This window comes from Pleurodeles waltl, chromosome 3_1 (assembly GCF_031143425.1).
Source record: "Pleurodeles waltl isolate 20211129_DDA chromosome 3_1, aPleWal1.hap1.20221129, whole genome shotgun sequence".
NCBI classification, from domain to species: Eukaryota; Metazoa; Chordata; class Amphibia; order Caudata; family Salamandridae; genus Pleurodeles; species Pleurodeles waltl.
The window spans coordinates 211961522-211989423 of record NC_090440.1 but is presented as its reverse complement, the minus strand read 5'-3'; the positions used below and the strand labels follow the sequence as shown (position 1 = coordinate 211989423).

General features: G+C 42.8%; 1 protein-coding gene across 2 annotated transcripts in view; it reads right to left on the bottom strand.

Moving 5' to 3' along the window:
* STRA6 (signaling receptor and transporter of retinol STRA6) overlaps positions 1-27902 on the bottom strand; it is a 276453-nt gene that overhangs the window by 21030 nt on the left and 227521 nt on the right. For both annotated transcript variants that reach the window (XM_069222218.1, XM_069222219.1), the window contains exons 13-16: positions 23575-23708; positions 7360-7477; positions 6789-6890; positions 1946-2109 (exon numbers count right to left, since the gene is read on the bottom strand). In XM_069222218.1, coding sequence (XP_069078319.1) covers positions 1946-2109; positions 6789-6890; positions 7360-7477; positions 23575-23708 — 518 coding nt within the window. The remainder of the gene's footprint in view (positions 1-1945; positions 2110-6788; positions 6891-7359; positions 7478-23574; positions 23709-27902) is intronic.

Sequence of the window (27902 nt, the reverse complement as noted above, 5' to 3'; positions counted from 1 at the left end):
AATTAAAGTGGATTCATAACTATTACTGCAACAAAAGTATCTTTAAATTGAATTCTCAATATTTTAGACCTTGTGCAGTAGATTCAACTTCATCTTCAGCATTAATTCATCCTTTTCGTTTCCAAGCAATGTTTATTGCTCTAAACACTTTCAAATCATACACATTGCATAGACAGGATCCTCTCAAGACATGTCTAACTGGTAAATCCAACTAAAGGCTGTCAGCAGGCACTATGACCTAGCATATAACTAACTAGGCTCCATCTTTACTGACCAAGTATATCCATACATTGCTTACCATCAGAGTCTGAACTGTAGCACAGACAGAAAGTTCTTACTGAGATAACTTAGGTGGCTTCAGGGAGAGGTCAGCAACTCATACGTATCCAGTGAACACTGAACCACAGTCAATATAATTTTTTGGGTATAAATACAAAGCGCTTCGACGCCTCGTCAGGGGTAGTACGCGCTATATAAATACTATTACAACACAATACAATATCTGAAGAAGCCATTGGGAAAAGGGAAAGTGTGGTTGTGAAAATCACCCTATTACTCAAGAGGAGATGACAAAATGGCATTTATGTGGCAGTCAAAAAGGAAACTGTTTTCTTTTTTTAATGAGAATGTATTCCTCCATTCATCCGAAAATGATTTCGAAATTAATATTCAGGCAAATGTAACTGTTTGACAAAAAACGTCCTTATTTGCCTGTTTCTTCAAATGGGTTAACTTTAGTAAGTGAAACTGTTTGCAACAGGAGATGTGAAAACATAATTCCGCCAGCAAACGTTTTTGAAGGAGACCAAATTTGCAAATTTATGAATTAGTAAAGTTTGGAATCTTTATTTAGAAGACAAAGTGAAAATATCTAATTGAAGCTAGTGAATTCCAGCCTGAAACAGCACCCATTAGCAACACTGTAGGGAGCCATGGCAGTTTCTTGCATACATAGATAAAGCAAAAGAAGCAATAACACCATAAGGTGAAATTAGATAATTAAAACACTGAAGCAATGCACAGAAGCAAACAAAATAGAGGCAACAGTTTTGGAGGAAAACACCTGAGACACCATTATCATAGAGGGATGGTGGAGGTAGGTGGCAGACTGTTCTAGAGGAGTACTGCAGGAGATATTTCTAACATTGAGAATAATTACAAATAAGAAATCACAATAATAATAGCTAAACTTAAACAAAATAACAAGCAACCAATTTGGAAACTATGAAGGGCCAGCAAATTTATGAGCAAAACAAAGCATCACTAAGGGCAATGTGTTTCATTCTTGGATAAACTCTTCAGTAACTTCTTCTTACTGTTTCACTGCTTTTTTAACCTCAGACATCGGGAATGAAGGGAGTTGCAGGTAATAGTAAGAAAAATGCACTCATTTGTGCATTAACTTGAATATCTAGTCCTAAACTATCTCCAATTGAATCACCTCATCTACCACATCCTCAATTTCAGCCCATTTAATGTACACCTTGTCAGAATGATATGTGACCCAAGGACTGTATCAATAAAAAAATACACGTGAAGTTAGCTTGAGGAATGGAGGAGGATCTGTAGGTACTTCATGGCCTCCCTGTGCTTAGCTTTAGTAAAGGTTGTGGTACCAATCAGCAGCTGGTGCTGTATAAGCATTTCCTATGCACTTAGTCCAGGCCTATGAGAATGGTTGATTTTACAGATTAATATAATTTAGTGGCCCCCTTGTTCTTTAGACTACCTGCGGTTTGGCATGCATTGTGAAGTTTTCTTCTACCACATCTTACCTGATTCACAACCAACACTGGTGACCCCACACAATTAGGGAACCATTCAACAATGTTTTAACACTAGTGATCGGCCACACCTTTTGCTGGAACTGGTTGTTGAGAAAGACAAGCATCTCTTGTGAGAAGATATGCACAGCATATTTTGGTGTCCGTCCCTCAAAAAGTACCTGGGTCAAATGTCTCCACGGAGCGATGTAGTAGGCTGATGTCCAGGCGGCACATATGGATAATGTTGAACAGAGCAGAGATGACGATACGCCAGACACCCATGAGGAATCCCATTAGCATGTTAATGGGGAAGAGCAGATATGTTAGCATGTACAGCGCCCTCCTGAGGAAAAAGGAAGAAGGGAAGTAAGAAACTCTTTAGTTCATTCTCATCCTTTAGAAAGGAATGCTACGTTGGCATATGTAATGTGGATAACTCATTACTGTGTTTAGCTGAAAAACATACATTCACCATGCAAGATACAATCAGAGCATTCAAACCCATAACCAGCCCAGTAAAAACCACACCCGAACATCACGAAACCCTCAGAAATTATGGATTGTCCAAAAATATATAAAAGGGCCTGTATCCGAATGACCCCGTCTATGGTTGGATGCAATCTGCTGCATCTTTTGCTTCCAGATCAGAAGTTTCCAACAGATTTATATGAGGGGGATTTCAAAAGCCTGCAACAACATCCCTTCTTTTTGGATCCACGAACTCAATGAATATGTTTCCAGAAAGCACGTCTTAAAAAGAGGCGAAACACAATTTTTGGAACCAATTAGCAGCAACAGCCTGCTTTTTTTTCTTTATTATTGTCATCACCTTGAGCATAAAATTAGCGGTGTGAGAAATTTGTGTGATTTATTTTAGCATCATTATGAGAAATATCAGCAACATTCTGTTAAATTGCACCTACTTACAAGAAGTGAAAATTCGTCATTTTGCACTATATTTTAGCATTAAATGTGTCCCTATGTCAATATGTGGTGCGAGGATGAATTTAAACAAAAGCCACTCGCGTTCTCTTGTTCCTGTGGATACCACAAATTGAGCCATTCACTGCATTATTTTTTTTACTGTAGGCAGAATATAATTAAATGATGTGGCATGATGGCATCATTTTGGGAATTGTGCATAGCAAGGGTATCAAATTTCCTAACTTCCACAAACTATGCCAACGTAATTTAAACTTTGACCAGGCCTACATCAAATAGCAGCTTTAACCGGTTCCAGGTTGGGGTTGCAGGGACTCTCTTTTGTTCTATCATTTTTCCATTTAACATAAGCAGAAACCTATGTATCCTACACATCAAATGATGGCAAAAAAGATCACCCCTTACAAACCAGCTACCCAAAGGTGTGCTTACCATGGGCTACAGAACAAGACTGGGGTTTACCTAGGATCAATTATCTCACAGAAATGTGTACTAAAGTAGCATAAATGATCTATTTGTCTTGCTTCTGAAACAATATATTTCCTCTTTCAAACTGTGCTGCCAATTTTTCAGATGTGAAAGGCCTTTCGGCCTAAATTATCCTAAATCATCTATCTAAATCTCAGCGTTACTTTATAAAAGGAGAAAATTCCTAAGTCTCCAGGCTTACATGTTGCACTGGTGCTTCATTCTGGTGTGGCTCTGTACATTCTGGGTGCAAAGAAAATAGACATCCTGCACATCTTACAAGTCAGAAGGCTATTCATTACCACAAAAGTAATCTTTTAATTGCTATTATCCAGTTAGAGGTTTCTCCTGAAGCTAGAAATGTTCCCATAACACTTTGTAAGAACTTAATTGAGAGACAAATTATCCACTAAGAAATGCTCCTCAGATGCCAAGGTCATCAGAACCATAGGTAATGCTCTGTAATAGGGTAGTGCTGGGGACATTTAGATTACTCAAAAGTGAGTAAAGTGACTTTTGGTTCAAAACTTGCCTGTTGGGAATCTGAATTAACCCCATTAAAACAAAAGAAATGTCATAATAAATGGGGAAAAAATACTGATTGTTCAGAAAAGAATGCTTAGAAATATAAAAACAAATGCTACCTTAAAAAATTGCAATTTGAGAAAATATATTTGGAATGATAACAAATCTAGTCCCTATAGAAATGATTGTTAAAAAAAAAAAAAAAAAAAAATCATTTGAATGGTAGAATGGATTTGTAGAATGTGACACCTGAGTAGAAATCTAAATCCAGCCAATGAACTAATTTCTAACCGTGAAAGGGAGAATGTTTTGGGATTCACAGTTGGTAGACATTTAAAAAGCATGAAGGTTGATAGAGGACGTGGATCTTGAATCAAGCAATGTTGAGTCCTAGACCTCAATTGTCACTGCTACAAGTTACCCATTTTAGGAGCAAGGATGATGGCCAATGGGTACAGACTCTAATATCTCACCTATGACCGGCACCTCTTAAGTTTATCTTGAAGCTAAAGCTGGAGCTAAGAAAACATACCTTGAAGATTCACCTCTTTATGGAACACAACGTGTTAATGCATTAACCATTCACAAACCAGCTATCTCTCCGAGCACTCAATGACTTTATGCTTGTGTTTGGCTGTGTATAGTACTCTGCTGCACTTTGCCTAGGGATGAACTATAGGAATACCACATATAGACATTAATACATACATATATGTGATCACTGAGTTCAATCAAATACCTCTAACAACGAGACCCTATTACTTACCTGGATCATTTATCAGAATCAGGAAATGTTCACTGTGTATCCCCAATTCACATCCCACTGGCCACAGACATTTATTAGAACTATGGAGCTATGATGAGAGTATGATCTTTAGAAGACCATCTACCTCAAAATCCACTAAAACGTAGTTCTCAAGCCATAACGGTATCTTCTTTATCATGCTCCCATTTCTAGATCTAAAGAATCCCTTTCAGTCCCAAGAATATGCACGGTAAGAAAAAAACAGTTCTCTTGGGACAGAGGAATATGTTCTGCTATAACATGTAATTCCCTATTTCGTACTATGGTAATCATAATGTGGTTGTAACAATGTACCATGCGGTATCAGTATTTAATAGGTACAGTCTTACCCCAGGAAATTACAGGCAAAACAGAATTAATTAACAAATAATTATTTAATTATTGTGTGTGTGTGTGTATATATATATATATAATTATGCTATCACAGTGAAAATATAATCAAACTAATGACATGTAGAGCAACTGTACTACTAATCACAAATTCATACATTTATCACTACACTGCAAAAGTCAAATTCAAGTCTATTGCCACAGTACAGTAAAATCGAAATGAAAAAAACACAGTTTATTGCCTCACAGGTTGCATGCAAGATACTTTACACAGGATACAAACGGTGACGAAACAAACGTTAAAGTGAAGTTTTACTTAGGTGACAAAGTCACACAGGAACTAATGTTTAGAAACCAACACACTACTGATATTTGCCAGTTATAGTTCTATAACCTGAACTCTATCTTGCACTGGTTATGATCTCACATATTACACCACTTTTGGCATGTTAAATGATTGATGACATCAATGATGGCATCTCGAATTTCATTAGGGTTTACCATCAATGATTATGCACAATAATGTTATTCACATAGCTCCATAAACCATTAGATCATTTGGTAGTAAAATAAAAATGAACAATTAGATACAGCATATCTCTGCATACATAGAGTAGGAAAAGTGTAGTGATATATAAAAGTGTGGTTCAATATGGTAGAAGTTACATGGTGCACATTTCAACTACAATACTGTTGGAGTGCAGGCATGCTCTATGTGAAACAAAATGAGTGAGGTGGTCATTATGACTTCGGTGGACGGAACAGGCCGCCAGTGCGGCCACCTCCCCGTGGCCCTATTACCAGTTTCCCGCTGGGCCAGTGGGCGAAAACGGTGTCCAAAATGCATGCTCCTGATAGTAATACATAATTTTGTCCAAAGCATATGTAAAGCGTTCTTCCTCTCCCATTCTTTTATCAAGCACTCTGTGCTTGAAGTGCACTTCTTGCAAAGTTATTTCTGGCAAGACTGGAAATCATGATGTAAACCACTGATTGATATAATTAAATTTATTATTCTACAGTCTTGCCTTATTAAGAGAATAAATTAACCATCTGTGGTTGTGTGGGCATGTGCCCACATTAAATAGTTGACACAAAATGCAATAAACAATTTGTATAAAAACCGAAGGCTAACAAAGCGTGGATATTAATTTCTAGAACATCCCTTAATATTATGAAATAGTAGACATTGTTGAAGAATGTATAATGTATGAGTTACCGACTTATATGTGGTTTAACATCCTGAATGATTGTAAGCATGATTGTAAGGTTGCATGCCATTCTGCTTATTTCAGGAATGTGTGTAGTGTATTTTTACTAATTACAGCTAATTCTCCATGGGGATTGGCTGTACATTCCTCATTAGTGGATAATGCATATTTGTGAAGCTCCTCACTTACAACTGTGAATCAAGTGAGGTGTTTAACAGGCTCATTCTATTAAGGTACATGGAGTGAGTCCCAGAGTCCTGTACTGGTAGCTGCAGGACCAACAGTCCAGATATACCTTTCTATCAGTGATCGTTAGCCCCTTCTTTCCCACCCTGAGCCCCTCTGAAAATGCTAATTTCCAGAAAACTGTTGAATGGATTTAGTATAAATCAAAAAAGTATGCTTTCTCAGTAAAGTTACAATGTCTTGCCATATTTGATGTAATTTAATTCAGCTGCTTTTCCCGTCTTGGAGAGCAACGTTTTCAATGGGAACTAACATGGTAAATTGCACTTTTGAAACTTCTCTCTTTTACTTGGTCCTCACTTGACAGATCAAAGCAAAGCTTTCTATTTAATAATCAAGACTGATGAACAATTCACAGTTGTTATTTAGCAGTGTTGGATTTACCCAACCAGGAACTCTGTGCTATCCCCCAGTTCAGAAACATAACCATATGTGGCCACAGCGATCATCCCATGTGACTCAGCCAATGTTAGATTTTTATCTAGTCAAACGTACCTGTTGTTCAGCTCCCGTGTTGTGGAGGACATCTGAAGAAATGCAAAACGAGCACACAGGTGCTGTAAAATCAGTGCCAGTAGTACCATTACCCAGAAAGGCCTAAAAGAAATAAAGAAAGAACACTCAGATAAGGGAAGGCTCTCTTCTTCCCATACTCTAAGAAGGCCACCATGAAAAGGGTTTGGGCTGAGAATAACCCACACAAATGCAGATGTATACTTCATGAGCCCAGGACTTCCTCTCTCACAATATGTAAATTTTGACTAGTCCATCCTAGCACTTGTTATTTGATCTCTTCTTTTCAGTTAAATGTAGGACAGATCCATAACATTATCCATAGTCAATAATTATTATTCATAAGGTAGAATATTTGACAGCTCCTTGTTGGTCAGCCAACATATTCAAACAGATATACTCTTCTTCAACCTGGTGATGCATTCATAATCTGATCACTTGATCAAATAAGTCATTACATTTAAGGCTTTCTGCCATGTTCTTCTCTAACATAGTGTTCATGCTTACTTGACATCATTCCTTGTGCTTTTAAGGTATCTCCAAAGATACTCACCACATGGTCTTCAGTATTTTGAAGAGGAGAAGGTTCTTTCCATAAACAACTGGGATAATTACCAGGAAAGTTATCACAATGTTGCAGATAAAAAATACCAGCTGCTGAAGGAGAAGACCTGTTGAAATTGATGAACAGCATGAATGGCTTAATAATATTGTGCCACAGTTCTAGATTAACTACAAAGCAAATTGCCATGTTTTATACTGTGGGAATAGCGCAGTCATTGTAGCTACTCAATTAAAACAAATAAATGGTGATTATTAACATACTGTAGGAGGCTGGACTGGCTTGTAGTGAGTACCAAGGGGTACTTGCACCTTGCACCAGGCCCAGTTATCCCTTATTAGTGTATAGGGTGTCTAGCAGCTTAGGCTGATAGATAATGGTAGCTTAGCAGAGCAGCTTAGGCTGAACTAGGAGACGTGTGAAGCTACTACAGTACCACTTAGTGTCATATGCACAATATCATAAGAAAACACAATACACAGTTATACTAAAAATAAAGGTACTTTATTTTTATGACAATATGCCAAAGTATCTCAGAGTGTACCCTCAGTGAGAGGATAGGAAATATACACAAGATATATATACACAATAGCAAAAATATGCAGTATAGTCTTAGAAAACAGTGCAAACAATGTATAGTTACAATAGGATGCAATGGGGACACATAGGGATAGGAGCAACACAAACCATATACTCCAGAAGTGGAATGTGAACCACGAATGGACCCCAAACCTATGTGACCTTGTAGAGGGTCGCTGGGACTATTAGAAAATAGTGAGGGTTAGAAAAATAGCCCACCCCAAGACCCTGAAAAGTGAGTGCAAAGTGCACTAAAGTTCCCCAAAGGACAAAGAAGTCGTGATAGGGGAATAAGGCAGGAAAGACACAAACCAACAATGCAACAACGCTGGATTTCCAATCTGGGGTACCTGTGGAACAAGGGGACCAAGTCCAAAAGTCACAAGCAAGTCGGAGATGGGCAGATGCCCAGGAAATGCCAGCTGCGGGTGCAAAGAAGCTTCCACTGGACAGAAGAAGCTGTGGTTTCTGCAGGAACGCAAAGGGCTAGAGACTTCCCCTTTGGAGGACGGATCCCTCTCTCCTTGTAGAGTCGTGCAGAAGTGTTTTCCCGCCGAAAGAACGCCAACAAGCCTTGCTAGCTGCAATTCGTGCGGTTAGCGTTTTTGGACACTGCTGTGGCCCAGGAGGGACCAGGAGGTCGCAAATTGGACCAGGAGGTAGAGGGGACGTCGAGCAAGACAAGGAGCCCTCTTAGCAGCAGGTAGCACCCAGAGAAGTGCCAGAAACAGGCACTACAAAGATGCGTGAAATGGTGCTCACCCGAAGTTACACAAAGGAGTCCCACGTCGCCGGAGACCAACTTAGAAAGTCATGCAATGCAGGTTAGAGTGCCGTGAACCCAGGCTTGGCTGTGCATGAAGGATTTCTGCCGGAAGTGCACAGGGGCCGGAGTAGCTGCAAAAGTCGCGGTTCCCAGCAATGCAGTCTAGCGAGGTGAGGCAAGGACTTACCTCCACCAAACTTGGACTGAAGAGTCACTGGACTGTGGGAGTCACTTGGACAGAGTTGCTGGATTCGAGGGACCTCGCTCGTCATGCTGAGAGGAGACCCAAGGGACCGGTAATGCAGCTTTTTGGTGCCTGCGGTTGCAGGGGGATGATTCCGTCGACCCACGGGAGATTTCTTCGGAGCTTCTAGTGCAGAGAGGAGGCAGACTACCCCCACAGCATGCACCACCAGGAAAACAGCTGAGAAGGCGGCAAGATCAGCGTTACAGAGTTGCAGTAGTCGTCTTAGCTACTATGTTGCAGTTTTGCAGGCTTCCAGCGCGGTCAGCAGTCGATTCCTTGGCAGAAGGTGAAGAGAGAGATGCAGAGGAACTCGGATGAGCTCTTGCATTCGTTATCTAAGGAATCCCAAGAGACAGAGACCCTAAATAGCCAGAAAAGAGGGTTTGGCTACCTAGGAGAGAGGATAGGCTAGCAACACCTGAAGGAGCCCATCACAAGGAGTCTCTGACGTCAGCTGGTGGCACTGGCCACTCAGAGCAGTCCAGTGTGCCAGCAGCACCTCTGTTTCCAAGATGGCAGAGGTCTGGAGCACACTGGAGGAGCTCTGGGCACCTCCCAGGGGAGGTACAGGTCAGGGGAGTGGTCACTCCCCTTTCCTTTGTCCAGTTTCGCGCCAGAGCAGGGCTAAGGGGTCCCTGAACCGGTGTAGACTGGCTTATGCAGAAATGGGCACCAAATGTGCCCATGAAAGCATTTCCAGAGGCTGGGGGAGGCTACTCCTCCCCTGCCTTCACACCATTTTCCAAAGGGAGAGGGTGTAACACCCTCTCTCAGAGGAAGTCCTTTGTTCTGCCATCCTGGGCCAGGCCTGGCTGGACCCCAGGAGGGCAGATGCCTGTCTGAGGGGTTGGCAGCAGCAGCAGCAGCAGCTGCAGTGAAACCCCGGGAAAGGCAGTTTGGCAGTACCAGGGTCTGTGCTACAGACCACTGGGATCATGGGATTGTGCCAACTATGCCAGGATGGTATAGAGGGGGCAATTCCATGATCATAGACATATTACATGGCCATATTCGGAGTTACCATTGTGAAGCTACATATAGGTAGTGACCTATATGTAGTGCACGCGTGTAATGGGGTCCCCGCACTCACAAAGTCTGGGGAATTGGCCCTGAACAATGTGGGGGCACCTTGGCTAGTGCCAGGGTGCCCTCACACTAAGTACCTTAGCACCCAACCTTTACCAAGTAAAGGTTAGACATATAGGTGACTTATAAGTTACTTAAGTGCAGTGTAAAATGGCTGTGAAATAACGTGGACGTTATTTCACTCAGGCTGCAGTGGCAGGCCTGTGTAAGAATTGTCAGAGCTCCCTATGGGTGGCAAAAGAAATGCTGCAGCCCATAGGGATCTCCTGGAACCCCAATACCCTGGGTACCTCAGTACCATATACTAGGGAATTATAAGGGTGTTCCAGTAAGCCAATATAAATTGGTAAAATTGGTCACTAGGCTGTTAGTGACAATTTGTAAAGAGAGAGCATAATCACTGAGGTTCTGGTTAGCAGAGCCTCAGTGAGACAGTTAGGCATCACACAGGGAACACATACCTTTAGGTCACAAACTTATGAGCACTGGGGTCCTGACTAGCAGGGTCCCAGTGACACATAACAAACATACTGAAAACATAGGGTTTTCACTATCAGCACTGGGCCCTGGCAAGCAGGATACCAGTGAGACAGTGAAAACACCCTGACATACACTCACAAACAGGCCCAAAGTGGGGGTAACAAGGCTAGAAAGAGGCTACTTTCTCACACAACCCCCCCAAACGAAGGACAATAAGGCTAACCTTGGCCAGTTGAGACTTTATTGTCTAAGTGGTGATAAGTAGAGAGTAGCTCTGCAATAGACTGGTTACTCCCTTTATCATCCACTATATGGTTACTTCCCTGTGGGGATGTAAACCACCCTGTTTGAAGTTTTTTAGCTAAGCAACAATGTGAAGATGTATTTTCAGAGTTTTTATCAGTAAGTTTTAGTTTAGAGCAGTGGGAATTGTCCACTGAACCTATTTGTAGTGATGGAAATGCCAGACAGGGACGCTGTCTCAGAAAAGCCATAGCTGGGCAAAAACTTTGTCCATATGGCTGGAAGAGAGAACAGGGATGCTGTTTCTCTTGGGTTGGAGCAGGGCAGGGATGCTGTCCTATCAGCTCCACACTAGGGCAGGGATGCTGTCCTAAGTGTTGTGAGGCAGTGCAGAGTTTCTGCACTAAAGTTTCTCTGGGAGGGTTGGAGGGATGCTCCATGTTAACTAAAATGGTGCTCTTTTTCTCACCAATGTTAGTTATCCCACAGAGAGGTACTTCTACCTCAGGGAGTACAGCTTTGCCAGCTGATGCTTCCCTTGGAACAGGTGCCACCCCAGGAGAGGTTTCTCCCACCACAGGAATGGTATCCTGAATGGCAGGGTGGTTAGGGGATACTGTGATACCCTTTTTACCTGTTGGTGGAGAGGGATCCTGAGTTTTCAGGCCTTCTCTCCTTTGCTTTTTCATTTCAGTAGAAATGAGAGGGAACAATTCCTCTGGGATGCCCAGCATGGCTGCATGGGCATAAAACTCTACATCAGCCCAACCTGAGGCCTCTAGGTCAGTACCTAAGAGACAGTCTACAGGTAAGCTAGGTGATACCACCACCTGCTTAGGGCCAGTAACTCCACCCCAACTAAACTGAATTATAGCTAAGGGAAGAAACTTAGTGGAGTTATGGACATCAATAATCTTATACTGTTGTCCAATGATGTGTTGTTCAGGAGGCACTAGGTTTTCAGTCACCAAAATGATACTGGCACCTGTGTCCCTGTAGGCCAAGGCCTCAACACCATTTATTGAAACTGTCTGCCTGTACTTATCCATTGTAAGGGGACAAGCAGCCAGTGTGGCAAGGCCAATGCCACTAGGTGTGACAGAAACTGTCTTGGGACTGACTACCCCAGTTTCTATGATGGACCCATAAGTGAACCCAACTACACCCTTTGCTTGACTGTTGCCAGCAGTCCCACCACTAGTACCACTACTGCTAGGGGCACTAGAGCTTGATGTATTAGTGGTGGTAGGCTCAGGGGGTTTACCTGGACAGGACTTATCCCCTGGCCTATGGCCTCTGTTTTTACACACAAAGCACCAAAGCTTTTTAATGTGTGTGGGTTGAGAAGAAGAGTTAGAATTTGTTTTATCCCCACCCTCTGAAGAGTGTTTAAGATTTGAAGTGGGATCTTTGGTTTTACCCTTATCCCCATGCTTATCTTGAGATTTTTCACCATCTTTCTTCTTATTGTTCTCTTTGTCACCCCCTGTATGAACTTTTCTGTTCACCCTTGTTCTGACCCATTTGTCTGCCTTCTTTCCCAATTCTTGGGGAGAGGTCAGATCAGAGTCCACCAGGTACTGGTGCAACAAATCAGACACACAATTATTAAGAATATGCTCTCTCAGGATCAAGTTATACAGGCTGTCATAATCAATAACTTTACTGCCATGTAACCACCCCTCCAAGGCCTTCACTGAATGGTCAACGAAATCAACCCAGTCTTGTGAAGACTCCTTTTTGGTCTCTCTGAACTTTATCCTGTATTGTTCAGTGGTTAAGCCATAACCATCCAGGAGTGCATTCTTAAGAACTTTGTAATCATTAGCTTCATTTTCTTTTACAGTAAGGAGCCTATCCCTACCTTTTCCACTAAATGATAGCCATAGGATAGCAGCCCACTGCCTTTGAGGGACATCCTGTACAGCACAGGCCCTCTCAAGTGCAGCAAACCACTTGTTAATGTCATCCCCCTCCTTATAAGGGGGAACTATCTTATGCAGATTCCTGGAATCATGCTCTTTTGCAGGATGACTATGGGGAATACTGCTGCTGCCACCATGGGTTTCTAAACCCAGTTTCTGTCTCTCCTTCTCTACTTCTAAAGTCTGTCTATCCAAATCCATCTGTTGCTTCTTGAGCTTCAGTCTGGTTTGTTCCACTCTCAATCTATTGAGCTCCCTTTCTAACAATCTGTCATCAGGGTGGGTGGGAGGGACATGCCTTGAAACAGAAGTATGGTGAGAATGGACAGAAGGAGACCTGCCCCTTACAGAGGGCACCCTAACAGCTTGGCTAACAGAAACATCAGTACCACTGTGGTGTGAATAAATGCTTTTGCTATGATGCGAGACAACACTATTTGTATGGTGTGGCTCTTCATCATTACCAACTATGCTAGACTGTCTAGTAATGGGCAGGCTAGGAAGTTTCTTTCCTGAATCTTTTCCTGGGGGAGTCCCTGGATCAGAATGGGAACCATTAGCTACTTTTTCAACAGATGGGGCACTTCTTGCCTTATCTTGTTCTCTAAGCATGTTAAGTAACAATTCCAAGGAAGGATTCTTCCCTACACTCAAACCTCTCTCTATGCAGAGACTCCTTGCTCCTTTCCAGCTAAGGTGATCATATGCAAGTTTGGACAGATCAACATTTTGGCCTGTGCCAGACATTTTTAGAGAGAGTTAAAGTAGTAGAAAAAGAGAAAAAAGTTTGTCAGAGTTTTTAGAAAGACAGAGAAAAAAAACTTTTTCAACTTTTTAGAACTTTTTAGAAAGTTAGAAGTACTTTTCAGCACTTAGAAAAGAGTGAAAAGAGGAAATGCAAAACTTTTTGGCAATGTGTATATACACTGAACTTGTTTTGTATATTTTTCTCTTATGAAAAGTACAATGACAAGAGTGGTAAGTAGTCTCAAAGCACTTATCCCACCGCTGCACAACCAATGTAGGAGGCTGGACTGGCTTGTAGTGAGTACCAAGGGGTACTTGCACCTTGCACCAGGCCCAGTTATCCCTTATTAGTGTATAGGGTGTCTAGCAGCTTAGGCTGATAGATAATGGTAGCTTAGCAGAGCAGCTTAGGCTGAACTAGGAGACGTGTGAAGCTACTACAGTACCACTTAGTGTCATATGCACAATATCATAAGAAAACACAATACACAGTTATACTAAAAATAAAGGTACTTTATTTTTATGACAATATGCCAAAGTATCTCAGAGTGTACCCTCAGTGAGAGGATAGGAAATATACACAAGATATATATACACAATAGCAAAAATATGCAGTATAGTCTTAGAAAACAGTGCAAACAATGTATAGTTACAATAGGATGCAATGGGGACACAAGGGATAGGGGCAACACAAACCATATACTCCAGAAGTGGAATGTGAACCACGAATGGACCCCAAACCTATGTGACCTTGTAGAGGGTCGCTGGGACTATTAGAAAATAGTGAGGGTTAGAAAAATAGCCCACCCCAAGACCCTGAAAAGTGAGTGCAAAGTGCACTAAAGTTCCCCAAAGGACAAAGAAGTCGTGATAGGGGAATAAGGCAGGAAAGACACAAACCAACAATGCAACAACGCAACAATCTGGGGTACCTGTGGAACAAGGGGACCAAGTCCAAAAGTCACAAGCAAGTCGGAGATGGGCAGATGCCCAGGAAATGCCAGCTGCGGGTGCAAAGAAGCTTCCACTGGACAGAAGAAGCTGCGGTTTCTGCAGGAACGCTAAGGGCTAGAGACTTCCCCTTTGGAGGACGGATCCCTCTCGCCTTGTAGAGTCGTGCAGAAGTGTTTTCCCGCCGAAAGAACGCCAACAAGCCTTGCTAGCTGCAATTGATGCGGTTAGCATTTTTGGACGCTGCTGTGGCCCAGGAGGGACCAGGAGGTCGCAAATTGGACCAGGAGGTAGAGGGGACGTTGAGCAAGAAAAGGAGCCCTGTTAGCAGCAGGTAGCACCCAGAGAAGTGCCAGAAACAGGCACTACAAAGATGCGTGAAATGGTGCTCACCCAAAGTTACACAAAGGAGTCCCACGTCGCCGGAGACCAACTTAGAAAGTCGTGCAATGCAGGTTAGAGTGCCGTGAACCCAGGCTTGGCTGTGCATGAAGGATTTCCGCCGGAAGTGCACAGGGGCCGGAGTAGCTGCAAAAGTCACGGTTCCCAGCAATGCAGTCTAGCGAGGTGAGGCAAGGACTTACCTCCACCAAACTTGGACTGAAGAGTCACTGGACTGTGGGAGTCACTTGGACAGAGTTGCTGGATTCGAGGGACCTCGCTCGTCATGCTGAGAGGAGACCCAAGGGACCGGTAATGCAGCTTTTTGGTGCCTGCGGTTGCAGGGGGACGATTCCGTCGACCCACGGGAGATTTCTTCGGAGCTTCTAGTGCAGAGAGGAGGCAGACTACCCCCACAGCATGCACCACCAGGAAAACAGCTGAGAAGGCGGCAAGATCAGCGTTACAGAGTTGCAGTAGTCGTCTTAGCTACTATGTTGCAGTTTTGCAGGCTTCCAGCGCGGTCAGCAGTCGATTCCTTGGCAGAAGGTGAAGAGAGAGATGCAGAGGAACTCGGATGAGCTCTTGCATTCGTTATCTAAGGAATCCCAAGAGACAGAGACCCTAAATAGCCAGAAAAGAGGGTTTGGCTACCTAGGAGAGAGGATAGGCTAGCAACACCTGAAGGAGCCTATCACAAGGAGTCTCTGACGTCACCTGGTGGCACTGGCCACTCAGAGCAGTCCAGTGTGCCAGCAGCACCTCTGTTTCCAAGATGGCAGAGGTCTGGAGCACACTGGAGGAGCTCTGGGCACCTCCCAGGGGAGGTACAGGTCAGGGGAGTGGTCACTCCCCTTTCCTTTGTCCAGTTTCGCGCCAGAGCAGGGCTAAGGGGTCCCTGAACCGGTGTAGACTGGCTTATGCAGAAATGGGCACCAAATGTGCCCATGAAAGCATTTCCAGAGGCTGGGGGAGGCTACTCCTCCCCTGCCTTCACACCATTTTCCAAAGGGAGAGGGTGTAACACCCTCTGTCAGAGGAAGTCCTTTGTTCTGCCATCCTGGGCCAGGCCTGGCTGGACCCCAGGAGGGCAGATGCCTGTCTGAGGGGTTGGCAGCAGCAGCAGCTGCAGTGAAACCCCGGGAAAGGCAGTTTGGCAGTACCAGGGTCTGTGCTACAGACCACTGGGATCATGGGATTGTGCCAACTATGCCAGGATGGTATAGAGGGGGCAATTCCATGATCATAGACATATTACATGGCCATATTCGGAGTTACCATTGTGAAGCTACATATAGGTAGTGACCTATATGTAGTGCACACGTGTAATGGTGTCCCCGCACTCACAAAGTCCGGGGAATTGGCCCTGAACAATGTGGGGGCACCTTGGCTAGTGCCAGGGTGCCCTCACACTAAGTAACTTAGCACCCAACCTTTACCAAGTAAAGGTTAGACATATAGGTGACTTATAAGTTACTTAAGTGCAGTGTAAAATGGCTGTGAAATAACGTGGACGTTATTTCACTCAGGCTGCAGTGGCAGGCCTGTGTAAGAATTGTCAGAGCTCCCTATGGGTGGCAAAAGAAATGCTGCAGCCCATAGGGATCTCCTGGAACCCCAATACCCTGGGTACCTCAGTACCATATACTAGGGAATTATAAGGGTGTTCCAGTAAGCCAATGTAAATTGGTAAAATTGGTCACTAGGCTGTTAGTGACAATTTGTAAAGAGAGAGCATAACCACTGAGGTTCTGGTTAGCAGAGCCTCAGTGAGACAGTTAGGCATCACACAGGGAACACATACCTTTAGGTCACAAACTTATGAGCACTGGGGTCCTGACTAGCAGGGTCCCAGTGACACATAACAAACATACTGAAAACATAGGGTTTTCACTATCAGCACTGGGCCCTGGCAAGCAGGATACCAGTGAGACAGTGAAAACACCCTGACATACACTCACAAACAGGCCCAAAGTGGGGGTAACAAGGCTAGAAAGAGGCTACTTTCTCACACATACCTATGCTGGAAATTATAGAGGTAGATTCCTAACCATTACCTCGCTTCTTTCATTTTCAATTCTTGCCTGGCACCAAAGACTGTCATCCAAAGGCCACAAATATACAATTAATTACCTTTGAAAGAATTAAACTAACACTTATGGCATAGGGCTTAAAATACCTTCATATTCATTTCAGGAGAAGATAGAACTGAATTTGGAGGCTTGTTCTCACCCAAGTCTAGCAAAAGATGATCTATTTTGCGGAGTGCGCATTAAAAATATCCAAAACATCATCTAATTATTCAGTGAGAATGTTCCGATTCTGACATGATCTGGAGTAAGGCCATCAGGTGAGAAAACTAAGAAAACACAAACAAGAGCAATCTGAATAATATATCAGCAAGAGAAGAGCCTGGATGTGATACTAGTCCTGGGAGCCGGTGTACTCAATCTAAGAAATGAAATGTATGGTCTAAGCACTATAGTGTTATGTCTGGGAAGAATATTTGCTGAACTACTCAAACCACCCACCCAGATCACATTGGATATGACACTCAGAATGGATATCCCAAAATTGTTAGCAGAACTGAACACTCTGGTGGGGAAACACATTACACTAAACATGAATCAAGAATTGTCAGTGTGACACCAAAAAGGAGTACCTTAAGCGTCAAAAAATTGAACTCCAGGATTGTCTTTGAGCAGCTGGTAGATGAATAACCAAAAACTAAGGATGGATATCCAGAACAGAAGTTAATAAAGAGAAAGTTTCCAGAGTGTGTGAATGCTTTGGTCCACATGATATAGACACACCTTAGTAATTGGCAGAGAACTTTACTCACTTTACATTTTTTTTCTTTTGTCAATACTAAAACCAGGCAAACACTCCAAGGGATCTAGAACTTTTAATTCCAAGAGCCACTGATATTAGTTGCCTTTCTTACCCTATTTGACAAGACTTGTCTCCTTAAACAATTGCTATTAATTGCTCACATTTTGAGAGCTACCTTTTGTCAAAGGCTGGCCCTTTGTTATTTAGTTTAGATCATCGTACAGATGCAATTAAGTCACCAAGTGCAACATACACTGGAACCCACTCATGCTATCAATGCCACACTTTCCACTTTTTTTTATAGAGTTCAAGATGTCTAAATCTGATTTTCTGTTTTGCATGGTGATAAACATAATCCATTACGCAAGAACCCCTTCCAAGCCCAATTTTGGTATGAAACCTAATGCACTAGCCAAGTGACAATGAAATGGGCATGTACTGGGATAATAGAAATTTGCCCATCCTCCAATAAGAGGCATATAACCCCATTTTACCTCAACATTCTTTACCAGTAGTTCACTTCTTCACATACCTCTGTGTCTATTTCCACTCCTGTGCCCTGAACTAGTCTTATGCCCCTGTCATCCCACTCTGGCCTTTCTCCTATTTATTCCATTGTCACCACCTCAGGTTTCCTATATAGTTTTCTCAAATCTCGTTTCCCTCGTATCCTAAGTCCCTGCCCATATAGCGTGACCCATAGCTATTTTCTTACCTCCCCTACTGTGTACAAAATGCATGCCCCTGACTGTAGTACATAATTTTGTCTGAAATATGTTTAAAGAGTTCTTCCTCTACCATTCTTTCATCAAGCACTCTGTGCTTGAAGTGCCCTTCTTGCAAAGTCATTTCTGGCAAGACTGGGAATCATGATGTAAACCACTGATTGGTATCATGGAATGTGGTGTTCTACAGTCTTGCCTTTTAAGAGAATCCATCTGTATGCTGTTTTATCAATAGAAAATCCAGTTGAGATCATAATGATTCTTGTGGTGGAATGGGATCCACAGACGTGGCCCAACAAGCCAATACAGATGACCATGTCCTTGCTCCCTTGTCTTACTCACCATATTGACCTCCTTTTGACATCTTTGACATCTTTGTGTTCATCGCTGTTGTTCTGCTGAAAAAATTGTTTCTAAGAAAACCCTATGCACCTTCTCAAGGCCATTCAGTGTCATATCTTAACCTCTGGTTCCATGAGTAATTATCAGTTATAAAATTTTGACTATTTGACAGTACTAATTCCTTTCAAGGATTTCACTGTTTCCATCATATAATGCCTGCTAACAGTTCCCCACTTCAAGTATCATATCAGCTTCTAAAATTCTGTTGCTCTAAACAATAATTTCCTCTTCTACTAGTTAGGAATAAAAACATTGTCAGTTAAGCCTACTGCTCTGCCAAGCTACCAACAGGGTAAGCAGGGGTTAGCTGAGGGTGATTCTCTTTTACCGTGACTAGAGTGAGGGTCCTTGCTTGAACAGGGGGTAACCTGACTGTCAACCAAAGACCTTATTTCTAACATTGAGTTTCCTAGAATTTCAGCTAACACCCTCCTGTTAAGCAGATGCTTATATCCTACAGGTCAAATGCAACATTTGGCACAGTACAATGGCATGGCTTGTTATGGCCAAAGTCAAAGATTAAGCTCTCCAAGTGAGATGGGTCTTGTTCTTGAAATCCCCACTATCTGCTGCTTTTCATTATTCTCTGTGTATCTCTTCCAACTCCAAATTGCAAGTCTATGTATTGTTCTGAATGACTCTTCCAGTCTCCTATCACCTAACTAATTTCTCAGCAACCGTTCATGTCCTTTTCACTTTAAAGAGCCCTAAGCATGCAAATATCCACTTTGACGTAACTATAGGCAATTTCCACCATAACTTATATGTAATATAGGTGATGATGCACTCGTCTTGGAACAAAATAGACCACCACCCAATGCAAAAATTATAGGTAAGTAAAATACATTGGCATCTTAGTCGAAAAATGGGCAAAACCTTAACTTTAAAGAGAAACCACCAGAACCCACTTAGTGTCCACTACACTAAACAGTTTTTAACTGCTGGCAAGCAGAACAGGTTGACACTAACCTTGAGACCAACAATTAAGCCTTTCCTGATGAGAAACCACGGAGAAAGCGACCCAAATGCCCTATTCAACTTAAAATGTAACACTTATGAGAATGTCCCGTTGAAAGACAAGCTATGACGAACTTGAGCATGTGGACAGATGTGTGACAATGAATGATTTATTTTGAATGACCTCCAGCAATCTTCAGACGGTGCTGTGAACATCACGAGCGCGGAAGTGAAAATAGGTGGGTAAACGCCTACTAAATGATACTCAGTTGCAAGCAAACACGTTTGCATTTCCGGCGGGATGATAAAGAGTTTGGGAGCAAAGTGCTCGTGGTACACAGACCCAAATACCTTAGATAAGAAAGGTCACGCTACAGGTCAGGCTCCAGATGTGTTGTTGAAAAGAATAGTAAAGTATCCTAATGCCTCACGCGTGACGAATATTTCCAGCCCAGCGAGAAGAGAAATCGGACACTGAAGAATTCGATGATGTGCACGCAAGAGTGTTGCATTTGTGGTCAAAGAAATGCGATATATGGAATTGAAAGGACAAATGACGAACCTCATCATTTGCCTCCGAAGACTCCATCTTTCCCCGGGATAGGGTAACAATGTGAGTACAATGAGTGAAACTTGCAACAATGAAACTACAAGGGGTAAAATGGACAACACTGTAAGTACAATGAATTAAATAGATCGCTTAGAGATTTTACAGGCACTGAATTATGCAGATAAGTAATTCGGAAAGGTAGTCATGGCTACATCACTGCACTCTCGAAAGTGTGCACTGAGCCTTACTGCGAGTCAAGAACTGGTAGAACCGACCCCTGTAGGCTCAAGGTCAGGGAGGTAGCTGGTGAGACATGGCGGAAATGGGCATGTCAGCATGTCTACCACTACTGCATATGACGACTTTACTCTAGCAGGCAGTCCAACATCCAGATCACCTCCAGTTCCAAAGATGGAGAGGCATCCCACTAGATAAATACACCTCCGAAGTGACTTAAACAGGTGTTTGTAAAAGCAGCACCTCTGTTCCTAGGTTAGAAGTGGTTTCCAAGGACCAGATGTACTACACAACTTTCTGCGATTGGTCCTATTTTGTGAGTCAGTATCCTGTTACCGACTCACAAAAAGGGATTGCGACTCACAATTAGGAAGGGGTGTTCCAAGGGCGTCCCTTCCTAATTGAAACTTGCAGGCCCATGTATGATTGTTTTGCAACCGTGAATGCGGTTGCAAAATAATAGCAGTTACCACAAATTTCAAATTGGTAGTAACCCATTCACAAATGGGAAGAGGTCCCCAAGGGACCGTTTCCCCTTTGTGAATGGGGCACCAACATTTTTTCAGTGAAGGGACCACTGCCTACTCTGAAAAAATTAAACTGAAATGTTTCATTTTTATTCTTGAAATGCATCCAGTTTTCCTTTAAGGATAACGCGCTGCATTTAAAAAAAAACAGCTTTATTGAAAAAGTAGTCACAGTCATGGATGTCTGCTGACCACAGAATGCCACCATCCCCGTGAGTGCGGTAATTCCCAAATGGGTTGCAAATTGCAATCCTGCCTCACCAATATTAATGAGGCAGGTCTCTTGCGACCCATTTATGAATCACAAACAGTGTGGTTGACAATGTTGCACATTTTGTTTCACGATTCGCAAAAAATCACAAATTTTGAGCCACAAAACAAAATGGTCGCACGTCTGGCCCCTAAACTCTTAGAAATGAACTGCTATCTCATGTAAGATATTGCAGAATGAATGCTTAAGCTGAAAAACATCTTTAGGGGTAATTCATGTCTATGTATTTGAATACGTACTAGACTTAAATATACATGAAAGCAACTGTATTTTTTTTAAACCACTAAAAATTTAACTAAATTCACTCCAAGAAGACAAAGAGATGAGGAGGAGCGTTAAAGCCTAATGTAATCAGAGAGTGGTTTAGCAAGAAACCTGAACCCCCTTCCCTTGATTTGGCAGTCATAAATTTGGCTCAGTAGGCTCCTCACACCATTACGCCCTGGTGACACTGCACCTGTTGAACTAATGATGCTATTTCGCCATATTCAAACTGGGAGATTGTGAGATGTTTGTCCTCTGCCAGATGCCTGTGGCAACATACAACTCCTGCCCCATTACAGACAGACCGGGACTCACAAATGCACTTCTTCGAACTGGTCTGCAGAGTCAGTTCAAGGTCCCTTCATCAATCACTGGTACACACGTCAATGACTGGGAAGTTGTATGCCTTCTCTTGCAGGTCCAGCACTATTGAATTCATTACCCCATTCTAAAAGGTCAGCCATACCCGAAAGGCTTTAAGGCGAAGGTCTGTGGAGACAAGACTGGCAGAAGACCTCGGCTATGGGTGGGGTGTAGTTTGGAGCTGGGGGTCAGGATTTGGGTTATTATAGTTTGGTGTATTTTTGCATGTGACATTGGTGCATTTTATGAGCAAATAATTCAATTTGATATAAGAAACTATTTCAATGTATTTCAAGTTTTCACTTTTTTAATGCTATGCCTTTATAGACAGAGCTCACACATGTAGGCAGGAGCTATGTCAACAGAATTTAAATAGGTTACATATAGATGATGCATAGATTATTGCAAGGGGTACTTTAACTCATTGATCTATACAACCATATTTGGAATCTCAGAGCAATATGTTACATATGAATCTTTGCATAATGTGCATCAACCCACTCAACTTTCTCAGCAGGATTAGAACCTCTGGCCTCAGGTTGCCCAAAGATCTCGGGAGACAGTATATTAAGCCAATGAACTACAAGAATTGGAGCCACTGTCCTGCAAATTACACACAGCACAGGACAGTTTTCTTAATATTAACATTATTTTCCCTTTCTCTCCTTTACCACCCTTCTTTTCAAACTGTTTTTCCATTCACGTAATAAGGTATAAATTGATACATCACATACAAAATAAAGCGAATTAGCAAAGCGGCTGACAGAGAAATAGAACCACTATAATACCCAATTTTACAACCGATAAACACATTAACAAATGTTTAAAAATGCTGGCTTTATTGGGCTTCCTTTATTTACTAGCTTGCTCTTTCCATGTCCTGTCAATATATCGTGAGCATAGCATCCCCATTGTGATTTGGACTTGCCTTTCCCATAGGAGTGGAAAATGCAAAAGCTTTTGTAGCCCTATAAAGGGGGATACTAGCCTGTTCGATTCACAGGTTGACTGGCTACCATTAGCCAGTGAGACTGGTCCGATTATGTGGTCCTATGCTTAATTGTTGGAAGGTTTCCTGTAGCATCCCTCTGGGCAGCCCATATCTCCCTGAACTTGTTTCTATGGAGACATAGCGAAAACAGGAGCGTTTTCTGTGTTGTAAGGCTAGAAATCCACCTGTTGATTTTAGTTTGCAGGCAGAAAGGATGCATTTGGCATTTTCTCAATTTATAACTAATAAAAAAAAGTCGTGCTTTTCATTTGATTAGCTCCTGGGGGATATTTTCCACCCTTACCTAGCGACAAGGGCAGCAGAATGACTTCATGGAGCACCTGCTTCTGAGGCAATAAAGATCTATGTAACAAGAGCATACGCCAACATTAGTGAATGAGAAACCTTTGGGAGAAGAGACAAGATGGCAGCAGCGAGCATGGCCTTTGACCCAGTTCAGCATTCTTTGACAGCAGGGACAATAGTAAATTGGCCCTAGCCTCGAATTCCGAATGCACACAGGACCCAAATGCAAGTGAAGCAAGACAAAAGACAATGTCAGTATTAAACACATCCATGTTGCCATTATACGTGTAGGATTTTATTCACTTCCATGAACAGCGAATCCTAGTGCATAAATCTAGATGAGGTGCCAGTTCATTGGAAAGGTACAGCAGATTACCTATGCAGGTGAGTGCAGCCTGGTAGCTAGTGAAACTCATCCAGCAAAAAATGGCAGAGCGTGATGGACGCAACCTTTGGTCATGCAGGAACACTTCTGATGTGGCACCACGGTAGAGGGCCTTCAAATTAGACCTGTAAGGAAACATCGAGAATGAGAAGAGGTTACTGAGGAAAAAAAGTCCAAGGCAAAGAAACGGAATTGGTGTGAACAGATCGTGACAGAAGCCATTAAAGATGACTGGTTCATGAGGCCTGCAAGGAGGGAGAGATGAATATGTAAGACGAGAAGAAACAAAGTGTGGAGGAGAAGTAGGAAAACAAAGTACACATGTGGAGAGGTAGTGTAAGACCAAAGGACAATAGAAAGTGACACGGGTTGGAGATGCACCAAGAATAGGGGCTAAAGCAGAGAGAATAAAAGGAGAAATAGAAAATGTGAGAGAGGGGTGAAGAAAGGGCTCAAACATTTGAAAGGAGGGGCAGAATGGCATACAATAACAGTGTATGGGTTGGGGAAAAGGAACATTGATAGGGAGGGATGTGAGATAAATGCAGAAAAGACACTGAAGGATATTAGTCAGTGAGATTTGGGAGGGGGGTTAGGGGGGGCGAATCTCAAATTTCACAATTGAATAGCAGTAGGTGTCAGAATGAAGTGGTGAGACAAGAAAGGGGTACATCACCCACATGAAGTTGGAAAGTTGTGGGTGCAGTATTCAGAATTTGTTTTAAGAGAACACCTTGTATCCAATAAATATTTTAGCCTATTGTGCTGCCAAATAATTTGTTAGGCCCCAAATTTGTTTCAGATTTTGATGGTTGGGCAACCAAGACCTTCCTGGAGAAAGCCAGGCTGCCTTGCTGTGTTGCTCCTGGCCAGTGTAACAAGGGACTGGGATTAAAAACATTTTCCATAGTTGTTTTCAGCTCACAGTCTAGCTCTGCAATGTTAAGCATAAAAACACCAGGGGCTATATGACACACTTTCTCAGATTACACCACGGCACACCATTACATAGGAGCGATGTGCACAAATAGGGAAAGAGCGCTGTATTACTATGAATGCGCTGCCCCCATGGCACCTGCAAACTTGTGCTGCCCTGGGGGCACTGCATTCAACTGAAATACTGAGCAGCTGGTTCAAAGTCGCTCCATGTTTCACTGTGCAGGTGGCAACCCACATGCATTTTAAAGAGGAGAGAGAGATCATCTTGCAAGTGGGTCCAGAAAGTGTCACCTTTTTTTGTGGTGCACTTTCAGTGCACTTCCTAAAGGCATGTTTACTCTGTGCCTTCATTGATAATAGGGCACGGGTGCAGAGGCAGTCAGTACCTCATTTGCAATGAGCCATGGCCACATGCAAATGAGGGAATGTCTTCTAATGACAGCACTGGCACTACATGTGCACCAGTGCGATCGGTATTACAGATGGGACCACACAAGCATCTGCAGCCCATCCTGTAATACAAAAGTGACCTGGGAGTGCACAAAGCAGGTTCACAAGCCTGTTGCACCCCCGGGGCACTCTGTGAAACAGCCTCAGGATGGGTGTTCAGTTCTTTTGCCCTGCTGTCCCATTACACTCACCACCTCCAAAAAACAGAAAGGAGAACCACTGATAATTACATTGTTCTCCTCCATCCCATAATATATTGATATTGTGGGTCTCTTTCTCAATATCTAGTTATAATTTATAATTGAAAATCTATGCCTGTCAAGTATCCACCAAAGGATACCTGACAATTACTACTACATAATTCTGTGACACAAATTTGTGTAATTATAGCGTAGTAAACTCCTCCAAAACCAGTGGGGAGTAGGAGGCTCATCCAAAACATGGCTTGTGACTTTATGAATGCCCATCAAATTAGGAGCATTCTCAAATTCCTGTCTGGCTCACTCCTACCTTGGAAATTGTTAGAGATTTGCTCCATTAAAATGCTGGAGTAAATCCCATTCCAGGGAGTGGGGGGAACAGAACATCCCAAAATGTTGTGGGGTGGTGGGGAAGGGATTTCTCCAGAAAAATATCTTCCCTGTGGGGAAAGAAAGGTACAACTGCAAAGTGACCATTTCCAAAGAGAAAATGCAATATTTGTAAAATATTAGAAATAGTAAAATTCAAAAATGTCAGGCAATTAAAATGCCACAAGACATTGCCAGTAGTACAGCTGGAACCCTGAACGCAGAATCCCAAGCATACTACTATCAATGTTTGCGAAATCCAAAAAGTAGGAGATCTGCACCCATTCATAGGGGTGTTTCTAGGGGTACAGATTTACTACTTTATCAAGCAGTCACTATGTATCTACGTTCCTGATTAAAAAACAAAGAAGTAAAAACTGTCTCAATGGAATAAGGGTGAGAACACCCAACATGGACTAAGGAGACCCAACTCGGGGGTTTTTCAGATCCAATTACAAAGCTAGGAATGCACTTATTTGGGGGAGGGGCCATCACACCGCAAACATACCGGAAACTACGCCTCTGGACATAAGGAAAACAATAGGCCGTATAGGAAGTGTCAAAGGTGGTATAAGGAGTAAACACTGTCAGAGAAACTAACGAAAGAATGAAGACATGTAAATCATGAGGTGCACATCTTCATGAAGAGAATAAACGGTAGAAGCAAAAGGAAGGGAGGAAGCCAGAATCATAGCTAAGAGAGAAAGTGGTGACAAAGTAGAAGTATGCAAGAGGTAGACAGAGGAAGGTGGAGAGAAGGGGGAGAGAAAGAATGGGAAAGTTGATGGGAGTTAAAGGGGAGGGCTAAAGGAAGAAAGAGAAGAGAGAGAAAAGAGAGAGAGAGGGGGGACAAGAGGGAGAGAAGCAACAAATCAGAGCAAGAACTACAAGCAAGTAGTGCTGGGAAAGGATCACAATAAAACGGTGAACAGGCAAAATCATGGAAGGAGTTATAAAATAAAAAAACAAAGAGTTTGAGTAAATGACCAAAGAGGTGGAGTGAGTGATAGTCACACGTCAAGAATATAAGACATGCTTTTTGCACAAACCTACATTTGAAAGACGTCATGCACCCCTAGATATAATGCTTCCTGTTTAATGCTTTGATGTAATATATTGGGCTGGTTTGATGTCTGAAGTTGTGTGGCACTCTATAGATGTCAATAACTTGACTTACCTTGCTTGGACCTACCATTACAATGTAAGGTAGATACATATTTACTACTCCCAAATGTATCCCTATTTACTTTGGGAGGTGCGTAAGTACTGTATAATGGAATTACGAATTGTAATTATACACTTAAAGAAAGGAGGAAGGCAATGCACTTCATGACCCACGACTACATCTGCGGATACTGCTAAGGTTTCTGCTGAACAATAAAATCATTCCCAACACAACATTATGGGCCTCATTAGGAGTTCAACGGGTTGTCTGAACTGTTCGCCGAACTTTTGAAGGGGAGGTTACCGCCACACTGGCAACCTCCCCGCCAGACCCATTACAAGTTCCTCACAGGGCTTGTTTCTGCCTGCCAGCCCAGGTGGAAACTAGCAGCAGTATTGTTGCCGGCTTGTAATCGAGCGGTGGGCATTGCTGTGGCTGCAGGGTTCATCAGCACCTTTGCAATGTTCACTCTCTGCACAGCAGACAGTGAATATCATGAGGGTGCTGGGAAAGGGGACCCCTGCACTGCCCATGCCAAGTGCATGGGCAGTGCCGGAGCCCCCTTGTGGCCTCCTGCGCCTGTTTTCTGCCTGCCTCTTCATGGTCATAAAGCCATCATGAAAAGGCTGGCGGAGAACAAGGCCAAAATCAGCAGGGCGGTGCTGCTTGCAGCACCGCCCTGGCTGATTCCGACCTTTGCGACTGCCACCCCATCGGGATCATGGATCCCGGCGCTGATGGCAGTTCCCTGGCAGTTTAAGTGCCAGGGTCTTAATGTGGCGGTCAGACCACCACAGCATCAGCGGTCCTAACCGCCACTGAGAGGCAGGCGGCCTCAAGACCGCCAGGCTCGTAATGAGGCCCCACGTCTGCAGCATTTCTATTGCTCTTCTTGCTCTCTACTGGGTCTCACAAAACAAAGTAGCTATCACAAAATGTGGATTCTGGGAATCTGTGCAAGAAACCCAAGCTGCACCCAACTGAAATTACCAAGTTAGGCATTCGTATGTCATTTTGTCTGGAATGTTAGGCATGTCTAGTGTTTATCAATATGAATTGACTAATTTGCATTTGGCATAATTCTATGCTTTATAAACAGGGGCAAGCTAAAAAATGATAGAATGTTGCTGAAGTATTTCTATCTTCTCCATCTTAAGAGGACATGGTCATTCTTCCTCTCGTGCTGCTATGTTCTT